This window comes from Sceloporus occidentalis, unplaced genomic scaffold, assembly GCF_023333645.1.
Source record: "Sceloporus occidentalis isolate IW3139 unplaced genomic scaffold, rSceOcc1.0.p SCAF_4, whole genome shotgun sequence".
NCBI classification, from domain to species: domain Eukaryota; kingdom Metazoa; phylum Chordata; class Lepidosauria; order Squamata; family Phrynosomatidae; genus Sceloporus; species Sceloporus occidentalis.
Window position 1 is genome coordinate 156,447,611 of NW_028316984.1, and position 24,396 is coordinate 156,472,006.

At 38.4% G+C, this 24,396-nt stretch overlaps 1 protein-coding gene across 1 annotated transcript in view; it reads left to right on the forward strand.

Annotated features, from left to right (window-relative positions):
* Positions 1-21,844, forward strand: part of G2E3 (G2/M-phase specific E3 ubiquitin protein ligase) — a 39,566-nt gene extending 17,722 nt beyond the window's left edge. The window contains exons 2-16 of the mRNA XM_089522052.1: positions 3,853-3,908; positions 5,390-5,487; positions 7,246-7,347; positions 8,802-8,926; positions 9,821-9,986; positions 11,071-11,177; positions 11,327-11,443; positions 12,386-12,513; positions 12,599-12,731; positions 13,493-13,624; positions 14,795-15,099; positions 15,641-15,822; positions 16,354-16,526; positions 17,405-17,604; positions 17,794-21,844. Coding sequence (XP_089378178.1) covers positions 3,872-3,908; positions 5,390-5,487; positions 7,246-7,347; positions 8,802-8,926; positions 9,821-9,986; positions 11,071-11,177; positions 11,327-11,443; positions 12,386-12,513; positions 12,599-12,731; positions 13,493-13,624; positions 14,795-15,099; positions 15,641-15,822; positions 16,354-16,526; positions 17,405-17,604; positions 17,794-18,038 — 2,250 coding nt within the window. The 5' untranslated portion in view covers positions 3,853-3,871 and the 3' untranslated portion in view covers positions 18,039-21,844. The remainder of the gene's footprint in view (positions 1-3,852; positions 3,909-5,389; positions 5,488-7,245; positions 7,348-8,801; positions 8,927-9,820; positions 9,987-11,070; positions 11,178-11,326; positions 11,444-12,385; positions 12,514-12,598; positions 12,732-13,492; positions 13,625-14,794; positions 15,100-15,640; positions 15,823-16,353; positions 16,527-17,404; positions 17,605-17,793) is intronic.
* Positions 21,845-24,396: the final 2,552 nt, after the last annotated feature.

Here is a 24,396-nt window from a genome sequence, read left to right on the forward strand (position 1 = left end):
CTGGAGTCAGTAATGGGCTGGATGAGGGAAAACCGACTCAAGCTGAATCCAGAGAAAACGGAGGTACTCGTGATAGGTTCCCCTGGTCCAGGAATGGCGGTGGTTCCACCTGTCCTGAACGGGGTCACGCTCCCTGTGAAGGACTCCGTGCGCAGTCTGGGGGTGCTTCTTGACTCGTCCCTTCGCCTGACTACTCAGGTGAATGCGACGGTCAAGAGCACCTGTCATCAGCTTCGGCTTATTCGCCAGCTGCACCCATACCTGGCCCAGAGGGACCTTGAAACTGTGGTACATGCTCTGGTAACCTCGAGACTGGACTTCTGCAATGTACTCTACATGGGGCAACCCTTATACCAAACCCGGAAGCTACAAATGGTGCAGAACATGGCAGCCAGGCTGGTCACTGGTACTTCCAGGGCCAGCCATATAACACCGGTGCTAAAAGATCTCAATTGGCTGCCCATTCGCTTCCGGGCGCAATATAAGGCGTTGGTGATGACCTATAAAGCCCTAAATGGCTTGGGCCCAGGATACCTGAAGGACCGCCTCTCCCCATACATTCCGCCCCGCACCCTCAGAACATCTGGGCAGCAACTACTTAGGGTTCCCGGGGCGAGGTTTGTCTCCACTACTAGGAGGACATTTTCCATCGCCGCCCCGGCCCTTTGGAACACGCTGCCCATAGAGCTCCGCTCAGCTACCTCCCTGGCCCAATTCAGACGGGACCTAAAGACCTTCCTGTTTGGGATTGCATTCCCTGATTAAAGTCCCTTAGGCCTCCTTCCTCTGCACTGGCAAAGGGACTGGCTAACCCGGGGCTTTTTTTGTCTTTGTTTTTGATGAAATTGTTGTATGGTTTTATTGTTTCTTCTACTGTTTTTAACCTGTTGTAAACCGCCCTGATCTGTTGGAAGGGTGGTATATAAATAAAAATTTTTATTATTTTTTATTTTATTTTATTTATTCACCTCAAGAATTTCGATGCACTTGGCACATTATTTCTCCAGTTTCTTTAACCCCCCCCCCAAAAAAAAATGCTGATATCTGGTCACCAAAATACTGCTCTGTTGTTGCTATCACCTCTGAATCGTTAGAAAATATCTTCATTTTCAAATACTTTTTAAGTTTTGGAAATAGGACATAGTCATATGGTGTAATATCTAGTGAGTACAGTGGATGATCCACTCAGACCTCCAGTTCTTCAAAATATCCATCATCTTGCCAACCTTGTGAGCAGGTCATTGTCCTGCAAAAGAATATCTTTCCCCTGCTTCCCTTGCTGTTTCTCCTTCAATGCCTCCTTGAATCAAAACAGCAAGTTAGAGTTAACTGTTTGGTCCTTCTGATGATAGTAATCAAAATACTTTCCTTATCCCAAAAAACTGGCCACGACCTTACCTGCTGATCTTTGAGTCTTGGATTCTTTTGCTCATGGAAAACCCAAGTGCCACCGCTGAAGGGACTGTTTGAGCTCTGGATCATATAACCATGTTTCATTAACAGTGACAAGTTGATCCACAAAATTATCACTAGCTTGCTCAAAATGCTGCAAAATCAATTTAAAGGTACCCTTTCAATTTTGTTTCTAGTCAGCATTCAAACATTTCAGCACCCACTTGGCTGACACCTACTACATAGCCAATGGTTCATGAATTATAAACCCAATGCATTGCCGGGATATCTCTAGTATCTCAGCAATTGTTTTAGCTGAGATTCATTATTATTATTATTATTATTATTATTATGCATTATTTATATAGCACTGTAGATTTACACTGCACTGTACATATAAATAAAATCGATAAAAATGAAACCTGCCAATGGTGTACATTCTACAAAATACATATATAACAACAGATAGTAATTCAAGATAGAATTAGATAAAATAAAGAGGCAACAGATTGAGAACATCTGAGATCAAATAAATAAAATATCAGATAACAATCAAATACAGTCACACAATGCTTGGGAACACTTCCCTGAACAATATAGTTTTCAACTCAGTTTTGAAACTGGTTAAAGAAGTGATGACCCTTGCTTGTGGGGGAAGGCGGTTCCAGGAGTGAGGGGCAGCAAGTGAAAAGGGACGAATTTGGGACAAGGCAGTGGAGAGCCTGGGCTGAGACAGCAGACCTTGACTGCCAAAATGGAGGGTACAAGTGGGAATGTAGGGAGAAAGAAATTCAGGTAAATAAGGAGGGGCCAGAAGCTTATACTGAATACAGAAGGGGAAGGGGAGCCAGTTAAGGGATGATAATAGAGGAGAAACATGGTCAGAGTAGCGAGCGGATGTAATGATGTGTGCCGCTGAATGCTGGACTGAAATTAAACGATGGAGGTGAGAGAGAGGAAGCCTTGCCAGAAGGAGTTAACAATAATTAGTTGCAAGACAACCAGAACGTGGACCAAAGTCTTGGCGGTGGAGGACAAGAGAAATGAATGGATTTTAGCAATATTGTAAAGAAAGGATCTACAAGCCCTGGCTGTGGCCTGGATCTGGGGATTCACCACTCTGCCAAAATCCAGTCATGAACACACTCAACAATTTCAGTAGCTGGCACTGTTGAAGGCCTCCCAGACTTTCTTCTTCATTCTCAAAATCTCCATGCTGAAATTTGGCACACCATTTCTTCACAGTTGAATATGATGGGCACTTGTCACTCAGTGTTTGCTTCATACACTTATGGATTTCAGTTGGAATTTTCTTCTGCAGGAATAAACTTCATGATGGCCCAGAATTCAGCACTTGAGAATTCCACACTTTGTTAACATGGTTCAATCAGTGATCTGAAACAATTCAGAAATTAGAGCTACAATCTTTCAAATTGGCAGTTTACAATACAAAAGAATGCTCTTTCAAGGTGCAGTAGCAAAATTAAGCTCAGCTTTTGGGAAATAGATCAGGCCAAAAACTTTTCAGCACCTCCTCGCAGCTGATCATATCAAACTTTTATTTGTTTTTTAAAGACTTACTGTTGGACTTATTACATTTGAGTCAAAAATTTTAAGCAAAGTAATTTGAATTTAATGCTAGGCATGTTTTCTGAATTTATCTGTGTTCTGGATTATATTCTGGTTCCATCATACAATAGGATATATGTGAGGTGCTAAGCGATTCATTTTATCATTTTGGAAATCTCTGACTTCCACTTAAGATTCATGTCTGGGTGATAAAGAGTTTGAACTGGAACCATACAGGAGTGAGACAGTAGCTTATATTAACTTATTGGCATATGAAAACTGTATTGCTCTAGACAGCAACAGTCTTTGTGATCTAATGATTCTGATGTAACAGCCTTTGTGACGTACTTTTATCTAACTGCTTTGCCTGTTCAGTTGGCACAATAAAGTTAGCTCCCTTCTCATCCCCTCCCCTACCCCTCCTTCCCTTTCTCTCTTTCTTTCTTTCTTTTTTTTTTGTTTTCTTCTCTTGTCTGTTATCATCTTACTTACCTGGATGAAGGCTGGAAGCAGAACTCTTACCTACTAATTCACAGAGACAAAATTGCTAACAGCAAGGACTATTTTCTTCTGGATAATTTTGTACCATCAAAAAGATAATGTATTTACTTTTATGAATTTTACTTTTATTCTAAAACTTTTCGTTATGTCTATCAGTATATTAAGGGTTTTAAGAGAAATGGAAAAAACTTTTAGGAACTACTAATGGAAAAACAAAACCTGTGGCCGGATGTAGGGAGGAATTACAATGAAGGGAGGAAATATAGATACTCAATAAATAAATACGGTATTTTTCTGTCCTGGTTTTTCTCATCTTCACTCTGAATGAGCAGTAAGTAGTTTACTGAACTAAAAATACTAAAACTTGTTTCCCCCTCCTTTATTGCACAGTTGGAAGGAAAACACTAGGATGAGCGATAACATTACTATCTGCCTTCAGAACCTGAGTGAGTAGTTTTTGCAACATGTTTAATATTTTAGCTAAAATTAATATGCATTTTTAAAATTCCTTATTTAATGGTTATGCATTTTGCCTATTCAGATTGATGCAACAATGAGTGGATTTTTTCTGATGCCTGCAAACTGTGATTCCCCAATGCTGTACCTAATATTGTTGTTGGTGCTAATACTATCCTGCCTATTTGTATGTTTTGGGATATATAATCAATTCCTGAAATAGTTACTGCAGTAGATATTAACAGTTGGGTTGGCACAACAGTTACCTTAGCTTCTTCCAGGGATGTGAGGACAAATTACTCCTACTTTAATGTATTGGTATTGTAAGATCTTTTGGAGAATAATGCAGTCAAGTAAATTACATATAGGTTTTCAGTGGTGACTAAGTAAAAATGTTAAGTAATAGTTTATGGTTACCCAATAAACATTGCCATGCATTGTGGAGTCACCCATCATCTTTTCTGACCCTTGGCTAAAAACATACATTCATTCATTAGACTAAACAACCTGTCTGTTTCCCATCATGCAATGGTATTTCAATCATAAGATATTTCATCTTCTTTATGTTACTTTCTCTGTATGTGTTACCTTTCCTCAGCCAAACCTGATCTTATTTACATTCACCACTAAGTACAGTTTGCTTTGTTTCAAGTACTTGAAGAAAAGTAACTGAAATCAAAAGAATATTTCAGGAATTTAGGGGGGGGAGATATGCTGTAATTCATTCATTATATGCATTGCTTAAATCTTCACTTTAGGCTTTCTATAAATTCCCCTCATCATGTGACCAAATTGCTTTTCATATGCTGCAGAGGGAAGACATGTCATCTTGTCTTAAACAATTTTAACAAATGACAAGTTCATACCAATGTGTTCTCCACCAATGCACCTGCATCCTGTTTTCAAACAAGAATGTCCGTCTTTATGCAGAAATGTAGCCAGTATTATTATTATATCACACCCTTCTCCCAAGGCTGGTAGCAACTTACTTCTTTGCTCCTGGCAGGTACTGCTGTTATGATGGTTGAAATAGCTGCATCTCATTGTACAGTGTGCCTTCCCCATACATGGGCTTGCCATCTGCGGACTCAAGCTCATGCAGACGGCAAGCCCTGGGCATTAAAATGGCGCACATGCCCCGGAGCGTGCGGCTATAGCAAACAACGGGATTTGAGGTCCTCCCATATGTGGGAGGGGAGGTCCAGAATAGTTCCTCCATGTATACAAAGGGTCTACTGTACAACTCAGATAATAATCTATAATAGGGGTTTAAAAAGTCAAGATGATTTGGAATTGACCCCGAGCCTGGTCAAAACTGCCCACTTTTAATCTGTAGCTTGTACATAATGTGTCTGCATGTAAAACATTGTGTAGGCCTGGTTGCTCTAATAAACATCTAACAAAAATGATATTTCATAGTAATTAAATGTCATAGTAGTGGAATTGGTATTAAATTGTTTTTTACTTTTAGCCTGTGAATTCTGTCAACGGACTGATGACTGTCCTGATAAATATGGAGAAAAAAGGACTTACGAGGACTATAATCTCACTGTGCATTATTACTGTGTGGTAAGTACTTTATTAAATCTGTAGAATTATGGGTTACTATAACACAACTAGCTAAGTACAGGAAAGCTCTATATCAATAAAACTGTCACCTATCTCCCATTGTATGCTCTTAGAATAATATATGCTGGACCTTTTCCCTAAACCCAAATAATTTGGGGAAAAATGTATTCATGTAAAGCTTGCCTTTCAAATTCCAAATCTGCGAAAGGTTCTTTCACTTTGAATTCCTAAGGAAGCATTATTAATTCAAAGTGCTTCTTTTCACCCTTGCATTGGCTCACTCCCCAGGTATTCACAAAGATATTGATACCATCAGTAGTACGTCTCAGACAGACAGGAATTCATCCTTTCTTATACAGTAATAGGATATTTTTCTGTAGGCCAAGATAAGATGCAAGGCAGAAAGAAATCATGAGGGGAACCATTCCTTATCTACAATCTCATGAGTTCTTTCTGAATTACAAGGAGCACCATTTGAAATTTACAAAGCATTGAACACATTTAAGAGCAGACATAGGAACTTGAGGAGCAAGTTTGTTTCTATGGCCAGAAAGGAGAGAAAAAATGTATTAATGTTGAAATCTGCAAATGTTACACTTGGGTGACACTGGCTTGAGAGCAGTGCATGCAAAAGGCATCTATGAGTCTTGGTGGACCACAGGCGGATTATGAATCAGCAGTAGCATGTGGCAGGTTAAAAAGCCAATGTGATTCTAGGCTGCATCAATAGGAGTATAGTGGAAGGTAATAGTGTCACTTTATTCTGCTTTGTTTTGAATTCACCTTGAATACTTTGTCCTGTTCCATCAGAAAGCAAAGGCATCATGGTCTCAGCCACCCCTGAAAAACATTTTGGATTTTGTAGCATTTAAGATTTCTGGTTTTCAGATAAGGAATACTCAGCCTATAATATGAAACCAAAGCTAGGTATTACTGAATAAGCAGAACCAAGCTTGGTTTTGCCTGTTCCCCTCTTTCTCTAGCAACCCATGAGGATGGACTAAAGTACCCACTTCCATGTTAAGCTAATTAGAACATAATCAGTGCATTACACTTGATAGATTTCTGGTATATTCATTAATTTAAGCCAGGTAAAATGAAACAATGGTATATGATTCTGGCTTGTTAACAAAAGAGGCTTGCTTATGTTTTTTTTAACCTTTGCATCCAAGAGTACTGTAGCCTGAGGCACTATGTTAATAAAGGGCACAATCTGATCCTTCAGAGCACCCCTGTCAATAGCTATTGAAAACAAAAGAGATACTCAGAAAAAAAATGCAAGTGTGGAGACTAAATGGAAGTGAGCAGATCCCTACTTGTGTAAGGAGAAAAGCAAGAAAGATGCAATCTCATTAGGGAAAACCTGGAAGCAGAAGGCCTTCTGAGACCTGTTCCGCTCAAACCAGAACATTGATAGGAGCGTGATGGAGAGCCTGCAAAGCCATTGGGTGAGGGAGCACCCGGTGTGTCATGGCCAAGGCATGCTCTATCCACCCAGCCCAAAGAGGTCAGTGAGCCCCAGTTGAATTCAGTGGGAATTGGTTCAGCGTGTACAGAAACAGACTGCAAGTGTCATGTAATCATAGGGAAAAGTATCATGATGAGTGTGAACCATCAGTTCATCAAAAAGTTTCTGTTCGGCTTTAGTGCAGCCAGACCTCTTCAGTTATTCAATACTGTAATACATTTTCTGTTGTGAACAGTTGATACAAATATATTCTTGTGTCAATTGTCAATATGCCTTTCTTTTCATCATAGTTAATGTCTAGTGGGATTTGGCAAAGAGGTGAAGATGAAGAAGGGTTTTATGGGTTTTTACCTGAAGACATCCAGAAAGAAATTAATCGAGCTGGAAGACTGGTAAGAATATATCTTGAATGTTGCATCTATTCCAGTAGTTTGTTTGATGAGAGGGGTGTGGCCCTAGATATATACAGTGGGCCCTTGCCTTAAGCAGGGGATCCATTTCCAACACACACACACGGCAAAAAGCGTGTATGCTTGAGCCGCATTGGATATAATGGGGCTCGTGCTTGTGTAGCAGTCATGCGCACGCACCATTCTCTCATTTGCTGCGCAGCTTCAGCATAAGCTGAAAGCCGCCTATAGCAAGCCCATGTATGGTGCAGGCTCACTGTAATACACTAAGTAATATTACAACTGAATTTCAGTTTGCTAATGCTTTCCTTAAAAGTTTGCAGTGTTTCATCATCAAGGTAGGTATTGATAACATGGCTTTGAATTAAGACATTTCTGTCTAGTTTAGCAGTAACGTTTATCTCATACTTTGTCTGGTAGTATGAAAAACTCCAGGACATCAAAAACACAGTTGCAGTAAACTAAGTGTTTTGCGTTTTTGCTTTGTTTTGTTATTTGAAGGGAAAAGAGCTAAAGCCACACCTTCTCTGATCCCACAAGTGTACACTTCCACCATCGATAATAGAAATACTAAACATGTATGGTGGGTGTCATGAGAAAGAACCTTGGGTACTTCAAGTGTGAATCTTAATGTTGCTATTCAGTTACAAAAATTGTTGTAAATTAAAATAATGGGAAATTAGGAGCAGGATGCACCCTCTGGACATCTGCTGGCAAAGAGTGGAATCCAGTGAGTGAGGGAATCCTCCTACAGGAATGTTGCAGATCCCTTTTCATCTTCAAAGGGCTGAGACACCCTTGAGATGTTTTGGGGGCAGCTTCAAGATCTCTCTAGAAAAGAAAATGGAAAGGATATTCTACTGTACTGGCACTGTGGTTGGATTGAGGCCTAACATTTTGTATAATCAAAGTAGCTAGGGTTCTTGATGCAAAGCACTAAAGAAGATAGGCAGTTATGAATAAATAATTTGTGCAAACCGTGAGATTATTGTATTATTTCACAGTTGACCAAATAAGAAAAGAGACACAAATGTTTGAATTGCAATAATGCAAAATTTCTTACTTTGACAGTAAATAATGGCAACATCACCAGGTTCTATTTTTTTCCCACTTACCTATTTTATTTTGATAACAAAGGAGAAGGTCCGATTGTGTTTTTATCAATTCTCTTACAATGGCAGTCACGTGTGCATTTCCCTCAATGTAAACTTGGATGTAAAATAACTGTTTTCATCTGTATCTTGTTTCTACGCTTTGAAATGATTAGAAAGCTTAATATTTGCATTAAAATGAGCTATTCTCAGGATGGCAGATGGAGCAATCCACCGTGTATGGGTTTCCCAGCATGCCAACCTGACCAGGCAGTCTTAAATCAGAAACAAGAAAGATTGGTAGGGTGCTGGGCTGCTTCAGGCTAATGTATTCTTTCTTTTTAGAAATGTAGTATTTGTAAGAAAAAGGGTGCTTCAATTGGTTGTGTGTCATCCAAATGCAAACGAAGCTACCACTTTCCTTGTGGGGTAGAGAGAGGATGCATTTTCCAGTTCAAGGACACTTTCCCGTAAGTTTTTAAACTCTTTTCATTAGAATTACATGAATTAGTTTGATTTCCAGGGAAACAGCTGTGTTAGTTTGTTCCAGTAAAAGGGACACCAAATCTTATGGCACCTTTTAAGAAGTTTTGTTTGTCTTATGTTTTCCATGGACTGCAGCCACTTCAACTGGTTTCATAAATTTCCTGTGTTTTTCTTGTTAAGCTTTGTTGATTAGAACTAACTGGTCTTCAAGGTTTGATCTCTTCATTTGTGTTCTGTATAACTGACATATCTACTACAAGTTTTGGGGATGGAACAGTTTTTTAAAATTAAAAAACCTAGGGGGGTGTTTGGTTTTGGTTTAAACCAGAGGGTTTTATGTTTTTTGTTCTTTGCATTAATGTGTAGAACTACAACAAGATAGGACTAATTCCAAAAATTAAGTAGCAAATGAAGTTCAGATGTTATGGCCCCTTACTTAAATAATAATTGTTTAAAGTGCTTGTTAAAGCAAGTTGTTTTGGTTGAACTTAAAATAAATTGAAGAATTTGTTTCTGAATGGCATTTCTTGCACCATAAAATAAAGTGATTAAAAAGAAATAGCTGTTGCTGTTTCCTACCTAGCCAGCAAGACATGTTCTCTCCTTATTCAAAGCACCTTGCAGTTAATCAGGGAATAATTAAAAATGAAAAATAATTTAATTAATTATGTTTTTTGTGTTAAAATATTATTTTAATTCAATGAGTTTGTTTAATGAAATAGATTTAATGAATTGCAAGTCTGTGTCACTCAACTTTTTATTGATGCAATTATATTTACATGAGTCTGCATTTTAGAGAGGGATCCTGTACAAGCTGAAAAGCAGGATATTAAATAAATAAATGTGATTATAAGCAATTCTGATTCTCTATACTCAAGGTCATATTGTTGGAAACACCGGCCTACTCAAAAACGTCGTCCATATAACTCTAAAGGATCATCACAATGTACAATATGTTTGGAACTGGTTGAACATGCACCATCCTACAACATTCTAACAACTCCATGCTGTAAAAATGCTTGGTTTCATAGAAACTGTCTTCAGGTACGTTTGGAATGATATGATAATATTCTTGTTTAAAAAAAATTCTAGAAATGATGGCATAGACTGTAGTTTAATTGCATTCTAGTCTAAATGTTGCAGGCTTCTGCAACATTCAGAGTGCCAGCAAGCCATGTTCTCTTCCTGAATAGTCTGTTAGGTACTTCCTTCCCCAGAGTCAGTCAGCGTTCCTGTGCAATTGCTCAATTGTCATTGGGCTGATTTCGTTTGTTGAAGTTTGCCTTCAGAGTTTTTCCTAATGATTTCTTGTACTTCTGCAAATGTTGGGAGTTTTCTGCATCTACTAATACTTATTTTTGACATGAATGGTATTATTTTGACTACCTAAAGATTAACACATGGAGAACAAGCATACTATTAGTATGTTAATGTCAAAAGCATTTAAGAATACTGAAGATATTAACAAGTTGTTGTAGAAAATCCAACCTTCCATCTGATAATATGCAAAGTTCAGAAGCAACACATCATACAGTACAGTAAGCTAACTTTTCACCAGCTGGTTTAGAACACTCAAAGAGGGTGCTCAGCAAATCTGTGGAAATATAACAAACTTGGTCATCATACGATACTTGAAAACAAGGGTTTCCAAGCCCTATTCCAATAAGCTGTTCACCACTTGCAACAAGTACTGGGCAACAGGGCAAAGATGGAGTAACAGAGGCAAAACAGGTCTTTTTTCTCTGTCTTTTTTCTCAGAGGCAAAATTGGTAATTTTCTGCTTTGCAACCTATGTTGCAACTGTTGTCCAGCCTGTCCCATTGCATGTGGACCTTCTGTACACCAAGGAACATTATTGGCATAACACAAGACTGCACTCTTGCAAAGGATTCATCAGACCATGTTGTCCTTTCTTGAAAGAAAACTAAAGGAGAGGGAATATGTTGTTTGCGTGGATTCAGTTCTAGTAAACATTTGCAAAAATGAAGGGATAGAGCTAACGGCTTCCCAGCTTTCAAGGCTTGATAACTAAAGTAGATAACAATGCTTTTTTAGCTACCATAATATTATTGTGTGGTTCTGGCATAAATAAGTTACTGTTCGCTCTTCTTTCTCTTTTTGGATCCAGTGTCAAGCTCTGAGTGCAGGAGTGTTTTTCTTTAGATGCCCAGTATGTAATAATAAAGAGAAATTTCAGCATGAAATGCTGAGAATGGGCATCCATATTCCAGAAAAGTAAGTACTTCCTAAATTTTTATTTGTATATTCATTATACCTGGTGGTTTTATGGGTGTTCTGCTCCAGTTACATATGGCTATTTTAACAAGAAAGGCTAAATTACGGAACTAGAAATATTCCAATGAACATTATTTGACTCTTTCCAGAGATGCCTCCTGGGAACTGGAAGAGAATGCATACCAAGAACTTCTTCAATGCTATCAACACTGTGATGTGAAAAGATGCCTCTGCCAACATGGAAGAGATTACAGTGAGCCAGATAGGTATAAATAAATGCAGTTCTTGGAAACGGCAATGTTGAATATATTTGTAGCTGGTACTGTCTCTATACTCAATACTTTAAAAGTAAACTGCAGCAGATACTGTGATGGTCATACTTGGGGTAATTTATGATGGCCACATCTGGAGTTATTTTAAGTGGGAAGGAGGAAAATTAACTTCATTTTCCTAGTAGGCCTTTTTTTTCTTGTTTGTAACAAGACACTGATAGCATATTGAGCATTTTCTACCAAAACACTAGAGCATTCATTTTAAGTAAACAATGTTCTGGTATAAATTATTTTGATACAGTTACAGACACAAATTTGTCTGTCCATACACTGAAATTAGAGTGTCCTGGCCTGTATCCTCCTATATTTTGTAATTAAGGTAAGAGAAGACCTCTTCCTTCATGAGTCCCTACCCTGCCCCAAATCCCCATGATTTGCCGTCTGTCAAATGGAAAATCTATGGAGTTTTTTTTTAAAGGCTTTTGGGACAAACGTAGGTTTGAGTTAGTAATAGTCTGGATTACAGGGTTCTGTCACTAGAAGGAACCCTTAGCAGAATGGAACCTTCGGGTCCAAGCCAATGTTTTTGTTGCAGTAGAGTCCCTCCCCCCCCCCCCCATCCACATGGTAGTTATTTGCTTTTGTTTCTCTTTTAGAGCATGTGGGTAGTGTTACGTTTGATAATTAACACAAGCCACTTTTGGATAGTCTTTGTGATAGAAAGGCAGATTTAAAAATATAAAATGTTGATACTGTAATATTCCACCCCCTACTTTCCATTGTATTGCACAACAAATTTGGTGAACTGGATGATTCTTGTTTTAATTTGGGCTATAAACTAATGTGAAGTGGAGGGTGTATATTAAAATAGCTTTATTGAGCTGAAGTTAATTCATGGTTATAATTTCAAACACATTTATTTGTTTTTTCTTTTAGCAAATGGGAGATAAAACGCTGTCAGTACTGTGGTTCCAGAGGAATTCATTTGGCATGTTCCTCGCTAACGAGTTGGGAACAAAATTGGGAATGCATTGAATGTCGAACCATCCTTGCCAAATCAGATGGTATGAAATAGCTGCTAATAATACTTGAACTAACTGAAACTTGTAAAGGAACTTCAAGAGTGATTCTGTGAATTTCATTATACAGGAAACTGCCAGAACAGGAGAAAGCGTTCTTTGAGTATGCCAGAAAAAACAGATACTGGAGATGGTTTGCGAGAAGATCCATCACCCAAATGCCCAAGACAGTCTCCTGGATCTCATCTTAGCTTCCTCATCAGGCATGTTTGATTTTTTCTCTCTCTCTCTTTCTCATGTGATGACTACATAGAAGCAATACTGGATGTATTCATATTAAAATAAACTCAGGTTAACATGCTGTAATGAGCCGCTGCACACTTAGGGGTCATTCCCACTATGGTTTAAACCACCATGGTCCCCACTTGGGAATCGATTTGGAACCGATTCATAACGGGGAGGCCATGGTTTTCGCAGCGAAGCCAGGGAAGCTGGGAAGCAGGCCGCAGAAAGCCAAAGAGAAGCCCAGGTCAGGTACAGAGAGACAAGGGAGGCCAGTGACAGGGGAGATGGCCAGGGCCCTTGCAGCTCCCCCCGCCCCCCAAGCCTGACCCAGCTCAAGTAGCGGGAACCACACTTGCTGCTGGAACAGAATCCATGATTCGGTTCAGCAGTGATTTAAAAGGTAAGTGGGAATGGGCCCTCAGAGTTCTTGTACTGCTTTTTCTCCTTTCTTATGCATTGAAGAGGAGTTCAGAAGTTTTTGCTTTCTTAGCCAGTAGAGAAGGAGCCATCCATGTTAGGGTTTACTCCTGTCACCGTCCAGATGAGGCAAAGGATCATGTGTCTTAAAAAACTATTTCCTGTTGGATTCCCAGCTCTTCCTTAGCTCTTTCGCTTTACTTCACCCAGGAACAGTTTTCAACTCTGCTCGTCTGTTCTTCTCTTGGCTACTTTCATTGAGGTGCGTCTATAACTTTTAGAAGTGGAAACCAAAACTGTTCTTCATTTTTCTTTCCTTCAGAACCCCAAAGATGATATGCTCCAATGCCTTTACTCAGTGTTCACAACTGGATCTTTCCTGTACTGATAACAGGCTGATATCCCCATCCCCATTGATCAGTCCTTCAGTGAGAAGTCTGTCACTAAGAAAATCGTAAGTAGATGAACAGTGTAATTGTCTCTATGTTTTATGAAAAATGATGACTTTAAGGTGTAAGTTACATTCATGTTAGTAGCCTTACGGTTTTTTACTTGGATCAGGTGCTCAGCACATCATATTTCAAACTGATTTCCTCTTCTTCACTGTTTCAAAAGTATGTTATGCAGTACTGCCTGTGGTGTGGCTGAGGAAGAGAAAACCAAACATAAAATTAAGTTTAAGTTCTCCACTTCTTTATTCATTGTTTCAGGGTTAGAGATAGTAGGTTTAGGTTTCTGCAAACAGAAAAGTAGCTTCTAGTCAAAGATGGGATCATGGTAGCAAGAAAGACTATATCAGGGGAAGAGAGGAGTGTTTTTTGCCAGTTCTGCTTCCCACTTCCCAAAGGGTTCAGGAAAAGAGATTCCACCTCAACATTAGGAGGAACTTCCTGACGGTAAGGGCTGTTCGACAGTGGAACAAACTCCCCCGGAATGTAGTGGAGTCTCCTTCCTTGGAGGTCTTCAAGCAGAGGCTGGATGGCCATCTGTCCGGGATGCTTTGATTGTGATTTCCTGCATGGCAGGGGGTTGGACTGGATGGCCCGTGCAGTCTCTTCCAACTCTACAGTTCTGTGATTCTAATTCTCTGGAATAGATTTTCAGGGTAAACAAGCAGTTTTAAGGAGAACTAGTGAAAGTTTCATGTCCATCTATCCTCCTCCTCTATCCTGAATCTTCTGCTGATAGGGACATCTGTGAGTAGAACTCTAGACACGTTCCACAAGCAGAAGAAAACTGTATATGAATGTCTCAGTGCAGTGCAGAGTATTAAATACATCTGAAAAGTATGACAAAGCAATCAACTACTTTCCAGCAAGATTTTTATTTGAACTTAATCTAAAATGTCATTGTGATGCAGATGAATACTTGTACTTCATGACCTGAAAATTAGTGAATTGCTATGAGTTCTTCATAAGTGTTCTCACATTCCAGAATATTCAGATTATCAAGCAATTTAAAGTTTCTGTGAACTGATCAACATATTCCTAACAGACATTTATTTGAAAATTTAAGGCTCCACAAATTGTATGACAGATGATTACACAGCTTTAGAATTATTGTTGCACATACAGTACCTAATAAATGCTTTAGTAATCAAAAATCCTGTTTTTATATTGTGTAGGCAACTCAGAGTGCAGAAAACAGAAGTCTCAAATATTCTGAGGGAATTAAAATCACAAATTAATACCAAACCAGCAAGATTAAATATCAATAGACAAGACATCTGGGATAGTGCCTTAAAGGGATTTCGAAAGCGCAGCTTCAGTCCTGCCAATAATATTGAAGTAAAGTACATAAACAGCAAGACAGAGATGGACAGCTGCCATTCATCAAAAGAAGATTTTTTCCTATTATTGATGCTTCACCTTCAGAATTCATCGCTCTTTGAAGGCAGCTTTTCAAAGAATTTGTCTTTTGATTCTCAAGGTAAATCTGTTCTGTAAATATGTGAAATATGGTTTGGAGGGGTCAGCACTCATTTCTTTCTCCGTTCTCTAATGAGTTCAGGGTACATGTGAAGTTTCATTTTTATTTCTAGAACATGTTTATCAGTTGCTAACCTGGGTGGATTGGCATGGAAAGGGCCAGAGAACTTAAATATTCAAGCAGAAGCTTAACTCTATGCATCCTATAAATGCTGCTATATAATGTGATGACCAGCAGTTTAGATGGCTTTAGAAAGCAGACAAATTCATGATGAGTCTGTCAGTGGTTATATACTCTGCTAGATAAGCTGAGCCTCCATATTTACTGATGGTATACTTATGGGTATCAGATGATAGGAGTAAATGGAGGAAGGGTTTTTTGTTTGTTTGTTTGTTTTTTGCTTTTATGCTCTATATGTTGGTTTCCATAGCCAACAACCAAAATATTGGAGTAGATGGACCTTTGATTGGATCAGTGTGAGTTAATCTCAGCATTGTTTCGTAAATATAATATAGTTATTTTACATTATTTGCATTTTCAGCTCTTAAAGATAATTTATATTATGAAGCTGGAAGAATGATTGCAGTTTCTCTGGTTCATGGAGGCCCATCTCCAGGCTTCTTCTCCAAAACATTGTTTAATTGCCTTGTTTATGACACAGAGAATGTGAAACCAACTGTAGAAGATGTTGCAGATGTGGATGTTTTGCTAACGGTAGAGAAGGTAAGCTGCTAACAGTAGAGAAAGTATTGGAAGGCATGACAGAAATTACCTATATACAGTGCCTTGCAGAAGGATTGACCTCCCTTTTGACTTTCCACATTTTGTTGTTTTAAAGCCTAGAAATGAAATTTATTTAACTGTCAGTTATTTGATGTACACAAACTATTCAAAATTGTAACAGTATAAAATATTGTTACTATATCACAAAAGTTAAGTAAACAAAAACAATCTGGCACTTGTTGGTTGCATAAATATTCACCCTACTGCTAACTTCTAGAGTCTTCTTCGACAACTATCAGCTGGGTTTTTCCATTTTCTAAATTGTGAAGAAGGTGGGCAATGGATAGATGAGTCTTTCTAAATGAAATATAAAGCTACCAAATTGCCTCAAACTTGTCATATTTTGTCTGTATGTTATTTTTTTTAAGTCAAAAGGTAAATTTTCTAGCAAAGCGAGATTCTAAATTCATCGCATTTCTGATAGATGTTCGGCATATTAAGCTGATTAATGTTGGTTTTTTTGTTCTGTAGATAAAATCTGCAACAACTTTAAGCAGTTTAGAATCAGCAGTAAGTGATTGTTCTGAATATCTTGCCACTATTGGATGTTTGAAACCTGTAACAGCTCTATGCGATAAAGATTCATTGGTGGATGAAATACTGAATTACCATGTCATCAAGAGAACTCTCTTACCTTTTAAAAGGTCTGTTTGCTGAAGAATATCATGCCATACCTTTTCCCATTTATAATGTAGATATTTCACTACTTCACTGTTAAATTATATAACTGATGTTCTGTTTCTATAGTTTTAAAACATGTATTATATTCCTTAGATTATGCAGTCTTTCTAGTGGTGGTTTTCACTCGACAGTGTTCTCCTCCGAATGAATCCATATTGGAAATATGCATTTTAATTATAGTGTTAACTAAAATACATCATATACACCTAACTATTGAAATATTTGGGGGGGGGGATTGTTAGGTGAGCCTAAATTACATACCTCCTTATCCACTGATTATTTTTCTACAGATTTAAACATCCACAACATGAAAATATTTTTAAAAGTATAAATTCTAAACAGCAAAACATTGTTTTTGCCATTTTATATCATGGACACCATTTTACTGTACCATTGTATTTAATGGGACTTGAGCAGCCACTGATTTTTTTTATCCACAGGGGTCCTGGAACCAAGCCCCAGTGGATAATAAGGACTCGCTGTATGGTTACAGTAAATCTGGCTGTTTAACATCATAGAAGAGGAAACCAGAGGGAGGGAACTGAGCAACTTCCATAGAAATTCAGTACATCTGAAAAATTATAGTTAGGAAGAACAGGGGTCAGTACCACTTTAGGTAGCTCCTGCAGTTCATACAGAAGTGTGTCTGTAAAATCAGTTTTAATTATTCCAACAAATATAAAGCAGGCCAGTACCTCCTTGTTTTTAGAAATTTAAAGCATTATTAATAACAGAAAAATGTCTGGGGAAAAGATTTTTTATTTCTTTTCTTTTTTAAAAAAAAAAAAAGCCTCACAATACGTTTTGTTTTTGTTTCTATGCATCATCTCCCCTCACCTAGCTTTGAACAAGGTTTGAAAACACTTGGTGTTCTGGAAAAAATGCAGATGAGTCCTGATGCATTCTACAGCATACTGTGTCAGAAGCCTGAAGAACTTTCAGCAAAACTTCTTGGTGATCTCTTCACAGTTCACTGTTTACAAGGAGCAGACAAAGCCAGATGTCTTGATTTCTGGATGGGTTACTTGCAGGAAACTGAAGGCAAGTATGGGGAGGCATTCACATAGGAATCTATGAACTAGAGGTCTGGAATGTTTAAAAATGGAAATGCTTAAATTGATATTATAGAAATGTCAAAATAAGCTTATTTTATCCCCTACATAATGCAGAATGTCTTGTTTAAGCTTTCTTGTAAGAGCTAATCAAATTCCTTTGTATTTCTTGGTTTAGGTGGTGAGTCAGCTGTAACACTGGAGGACATCTTAGTGTTTGCAACTGGCATTCGGAATATTCCACCCATTGGCTTTGATCCTGAACCTTCAGTTAAATTTCTGCACATAAAGTACCCCATTGGAAAGAGGCACTGTAACTGCTTAGAGCTTCCATTAACAAAATCTTATGACCAGTTCAAAAGAACTCTTGATTTCTCCATCAGAACTACATTAGTCACTACAATGGACTCCAAAACTAAATGATAAAACACACAAGAAACTAGCTAGCTTCTGCTGGATAACACACGTTCATCTTTACAAGTTCACAGCATGATCATGGGAATGGCTTGATTTCAGTCTTTACATTTTGAACTTTGTTTCACAATGGTGACCAAACAAAGCTTTTACAACAGTTTTGCATTACTGTATTTTTTGTAGCACATGGCCATAATCTCCATCTTAGCCCCGATCATGTAATATATCCCCACAAGTTACTAGTTATGCAGTTGCATACTGTTTAGTGCGTTCACATTATAAGTAATTGATTATAAACTAGAATTTCTGGCAAAGAGATTACAGAATTCGAATTTCCAAATTATTATGTCCAGTAAGACTTGTTTTTCTGAAGTGTTGACTTGTTAGTGTTTTGCACTGATGAGAGCAAGTAGTATTTCACATACTAAAATAATTTCAAGTATTCTAGCTATTACTAGAAACATGAAAAAGGCAGCTAAGCTCATTACCTCATTTTAACTTCTGTCAAATATATTTTGAAGGCCCTAGCTACTCTCATTATGTTTCCATTCAAAATTCATTCCAAACCCTTTTCTCTGGAAATATCAACTGAATTGTGTTTAAAAGTAAAATAGTTTAAAAAATTCAAATACCAAGTTCAGTAATTTCATTAGTTAGTCAGTACTTTATTTGAAATTTTGATTTGGCTTGATTTGTGAAATTCTCCTACTGTTTCAGTTACATTGTAAATATACCATTGTTGTTGTTGCGTGCCTTCAAGCTGTTTCCGAGACTAATGGTGACCCTAAGGCAACCCTATCATGGAGTTTTCTTGGCAAGATATTTTTCAGAGGAGGTTTGTCATTGCCTTCCCCTGAGGCTGAAAGCATGTGATTTGCCCTGGTCACCCAGTTGGTTTTATGGCCAAATACAGAGTTGAACCCTGATTTTTAGAGCCATAGGGGCTGAGCAGATGGCCCTTTGGAGCAACAGTATGCTGCAGCCCCAATCCGGCAGTTTGCCAGCTCAAAAATAAGCAGCAAAATGCCGCTCCTTTTCAAGCTGGCAAAAAGCTGCCCTTGCTGCCGCCATGGCACTTTTGCTCCATTTCTTCGGTGCAGCATAACCATGCTGCCCGCCAGCTGGGCAGACGGCGGCTCATAGTGCCAGTCTCTTCAGCCCCATAGTCCAACACTCAAACCACTACGACACGCTAACTCTCTAGATATACCATATTAAATCTTAATTTTAAGGCAGTGGAATAATCTTCCAGTTTACCTTGCTTTCAAGTATCAAATATAATTTATAAAATGCATGGCAATGAGTTGGATCCAGAAGGAAAAAAGCTGTTAGTGGGACCTGCTTGTAGATAAATGCACATTTGAGATTAGGGAGGAAAACAACAACAACCACAAGAGATGTGTCCACTCAAAATGACAGCAGTGGCGAGATACTTAGTTGCAATATGTCCAGATGAAATCAAAGTTTATCAGATGAAAGTAATCAGACATATTACAGCAGGCATATTACAAGTATTATTTACTTCTTCAATGGTTTCAGTAGCCTGCTCTTCTAGAATGACTTACATAGTTTCAATAAAACAAGATAGTTCCTGCCCTGAGTTTTACAGTCGAAAGACATAGCACAAAAGGAAAAAATGGAATGTGTAAAGAAAGTGAAGCACAATTCAAGCACAGGCGAGTTTTGATATGTGTTGTCGAATTTACTACATTTCAAATTCTCTCCAGAAATAAATAAATAAAGTATCTAGGTAGACAAGAGGAGCAATGCACAAGACACAGAGGACCTTCCCCTCGAGTCAGCTGGGCAGGCAGGAACAAAAAACTGTTAAAAATGCAAGTGTTTCTTGTGAACTGGTCTTCTGTCTATATGTACCAAAATCTCAGGTTCAGCACAAATAAACGAGTGCATCTTAGTGTTGCAAGACGGAAGGGTTTCCTTTGCCTGCTTAGAAGGGGGAGCATGTGTGTAAGAAAGACACATGAATCTTGGGGAGTTTTCATTCAAGGGTTTGCTTGCTTAGGTTAGGAGTGAGCAACTGGAGTCTTATCAGGCAGGACTATGTTTCTCTAACCTAGAAAAGGTAAGCTCTGTTTTTTTTAATGTTTTAAATCTTAAGAAAAGTATTTGTACATTGAGTAAAATAGCTAATTTTGTGGCTATTAAAGTTCCATTGGAATGCATCCCTCACAGTCTCCAATGATTTCCTATGGAACTGGTTCACCCTATTTATGTCAATTTCCATTTGCATAGCAAATCCAGGAATCCAACCCCAACATAAATCTAGACACCTTTGTACTAATTCTTAACACTAAAGAGTAGTTGCTACAGTTTCCAGCTAGAATGGAATTAGTTCAGGGAGAGAAGGAGCCCAATGAAGTTATGCCTTTAACAAAGGTGATTGTAATTTGCTTGTGAAAATCTTACATCCAGAATTGTATTTACATGAAGTGTGGCATTGTGACACACACCCAAAATGTATATTTTTAAATGCTAATGGCAAACTCTGCCCCTGAAGCATCTGTAGGGGCCAATTTGTCATGCTTTATGTAAACCTGCTCCATCCTACTGTTTTAGGCCAGAGAAGTTTCTTTTGAAATTGGAAACAACCAGCCAGTCTCTTACTATTTTGAAAGGAGCCCATTTAAAGCAGATCCATAGAGTTTTGAAATTACATTAAAAAGGCAAAAAAACACTTCCCCGGTTGTGGGTGTGATTTGCCATTTGAGGTACAATGTTTTCCTGAATAATTGGAAAGGTATATAGTCCTCTAAGGTCCTTGGACCCACAGAGGTGTTGCCACTGCTAAAGTATAGTATGCTGCTGCCTAAAAAGTAGAAGCCAAAAGTCTTAAGTATTCAGAACTTGCATGGTTCTTGGATCCTGGCCAGGTTTTTCAAGTGTGAAACCCATGCCTCGGTTAATTCTTCACTGGATCTAAAGTGCTGTAAGCTATTATAGCCCAGTTCTGCTAAACTCTGGGAGGCCTGATGCTATTTGTTTACAATAGCAACAAAAAAGAGTTTTGCATAACAGTTTAGTAAGACGATGGGGGCACCTGAGCTTGTGGTTGCTTTTTCAAAGTTTCTTGTTCACAAATATATGCATAAGGTATCCAATAATAGGATCAGAACATATGCAGTTAGTTGGACGGGACCATTAGGATTTTCTTTTACAATCCTATTTAATCAGATGTCTGTCTTAAGATGTATGTGCACAGGTTCTGAGTATCATAAGTTCTTCTGACTGGTTACTTGAATCTTTACTGGACTGTAGTACTGCATCTACTGGTTATATTAGAGAAAATGAAAGCTGCAAATTAATCTGAATGTGATGCTTATGGCCTTGTGGTTTGGGTCCCATCTCCCCTGCAACCCTCTCTGGAGTCAAAAACTTGTTCCACAGTGTTTTCTACCCCTTTGGAGCAGGTTTAGGGCATGTTGGGAAAACAGGAGGAATAGAGGATCATTTTCCTCCCACTTGTACTGTACTTTTCCCACAAGTGCAATGACAGCATGTACATGGCAACAGTATTCTTTATGGCAGCTCAGGTACTTAAGGGAACTTGACCATAATTCATTCAAAAGTTGACAGAAGGCAAAGAAAACTAGGAAAACTGAAATGTCTCCTATGGGTGGGAGAATTAAACTTTTAACATATAACAGTTGTTTGGAGTTTTTCATGTACAGTCACAAGTTTGTAAATACTATGTTTTATATGTTGAAACTGTTATTTCCTGGAGCCTGTTGTAGCTATTGCTTTATTGTAGCATGTATGGGAGAACTGTCATGTGTATGTATACATAAAGTGCAATAAATCAAGAACTTATTTAGTTAACAGTATTAATTTAGTATTAAATATATGCTTTCAAATGCAGTTGAATGTATTTCTTTATAGGATGTTCAAAGTACATTTAAGTGTAGTGAACAGTAGCATCGTTTCCTTTGGGGGCACTTAATAACAGGAGAGCCATCTAAGAATGTTAGTACTGTAAGTAGAATGTCACAGTTGGGTCACTAACTTTCCCCCTAGATTTCTTATTAAATCAAGATATTCTCAGGATGGCACAGGGGAGCAGTTCACTACAATTGGGTTTATCCCCACCTTCCAACCCAACTAGGCAGTTGCTACCATTAGGACTCCCCCTCACTTGTCCATTAGCATTTGTTCCCCCAATCTAATGTGGTTTGCCCTTTCTCCAGTAAGGGGTAGGAAGTAGAATTAATAAGGGAAGATTAGGAGTAGAAGATAGGGGGGAAAGAGACAGATGAATTCAGATGGGGGGGGGGAGATGAAAAACAAGGTAGAGTTGGTATTCACTGATAGCTTATTGGGGTATGAGATAAAATGAAAAATATTGTCACCCAGATGACTGCCATCCAAGGTGTTTCAGAATGAGTTTGGGGAGGAACTGAAGAAAAAGTATCAGTCCTCCAGTGAGAGTGAAAAGAGCAAACAATGCGGGTGTATCTGAGATGTGCAGACAAAGCAGAACAGAAGCAAAGCTTGCCAGCAAAGGAAACCATAAAGTACAAAAGCATAAACAAAATAAAAAGAACAGAATGTTAACACCGCATCAAATACTCTGCTTAAACTGGAGAAACATGCTACAGTGGTGATAAAGAGAATTTAGGATCAGAGAATGAGCATTCAGTTTGTGAAAGGGAAAGATCAGCTAACAGGGGGTTAATACTGAGAATGAACAATCCCCAGAAGCAGAGGGAATCAGAAGAAAGTTCTGCCAGTCTGTCTGAGGCTGAGGATTTCAAAGGCCTCTTGAGAAAAATGTTAGCGATGCTGTGTTTACAAAACCAACAAAAAGCAAATCAAAGCACAAAATGCCATTGAAGAATCCAATAGAGGAAGTAAAGTTGCCAGTGTACTAAAGAAACCAATTTCAGGAATATAGAAATTCCAGTGCTGGAGATCTTTCATAGATACAGAATGGAAGATGTCTCTGACTACTAAGAGAGTTTTAGATTACATTCAGGAGTATTATATGAGGAAAGCATACTATGCATTTATTAGTCTTGCTGCTTGTGCATGCTCCTGTTTTAGCATTGATTTCAGGCTCAATTGCTCCCAGTGAGAGTGGCACATCTTTAAAAAATCTACAAGAAAAGACAGTTAATAAGAAAGGCTCCTGAGGCAGCTGCATTAGCTATTAGATCCTAAGTAGCTGCCTCAGTGTTTGCAAGAGTTGCAGTTCCTTGGTCGTAGGATAGTTTGGAGATGGATGTAGTAGCGTCACTAGGCAAGTCCGGGGGGTACGGAGCACACCAGGTGACAACCTAAGATGGGGTGACACCACTGCTGCTCAAACACTTATATTTTGGCAGAAACATTGTGGCATTTGCCTGTATCTCTTTAAATGCTTTAAGAGATGGTGGGAGTGAGGTGAAGCTCAGTGAGAGAAGAAAGGAGGGACCCAGAACTTTTTAAATTTAAAATTTCAAAATTTTAATTTAAAAAAAATAAAAATTGAATTTTGTTTAAAAATATATTCATTTTAATTTTTCTTTAAAAACATTACATTTTATTATGTACATGTAAATACGTTTAGGTATGTGTATTACATTGCAATTTGAAGGTCTAATTTTAATTTTGCTAGTTCTTTATGTTACAACTATTAACACGACGTTCAGTGGTATATGGCGATTATGATTTACGAGTAACATTAGTGCAAAAAAGCATTACTAAGGATTCTGTATGCTGTGAAATGGGAGGAAGAAGTCAGTGGGAGGGGTGACACCATGAGTTCTCGCATCAGGTGTCACCAACCCTAGTTACGCCACTGGATGGTGATGTGTCTACATTAATTCTGCAGTGCCCATTAGTCAAGCTGTACAAGGTGATGCAACATGTGGCAGATGCAGGACACAATTCACCAGTCTTTTCTTCAAGGCCAGTTGTATCCACAACAGTAGATGGAGGTTCACTTTGGCTGAAACATTGGGAGACCGATCAAAGGCCAACCGAACAGCCCATTCACATGGCCTTTTCAGAATACTCTTTTTATGAGGAAAGAGATTATAGAGGCAAAGGGGCTCAGTAAGTATTAATATCATGTCACTGGTGATGATGATCTTGGTTTCCACTCCTCTTACACATGTCAATCAAGCATCCTCAACATCTAACAGAAAGAGAAGATCTCATATCTCAGAGTCCTGCTCTTCATTCAAATCCTATATGGCTGAAACTGACCACATAGGTATTGAGTATCAGTATTTGAGAGAGCAAGGGTATTGAGTAGATTCAGTGGTGAATATTGGCTTGGCATGAAGAAGATAGTCCGTACAAAGGATATATGGAATGAACTGGAAATAAAGAAGTGGTGCAGAAACAAAATTATTTTGGTGGCTCAAGT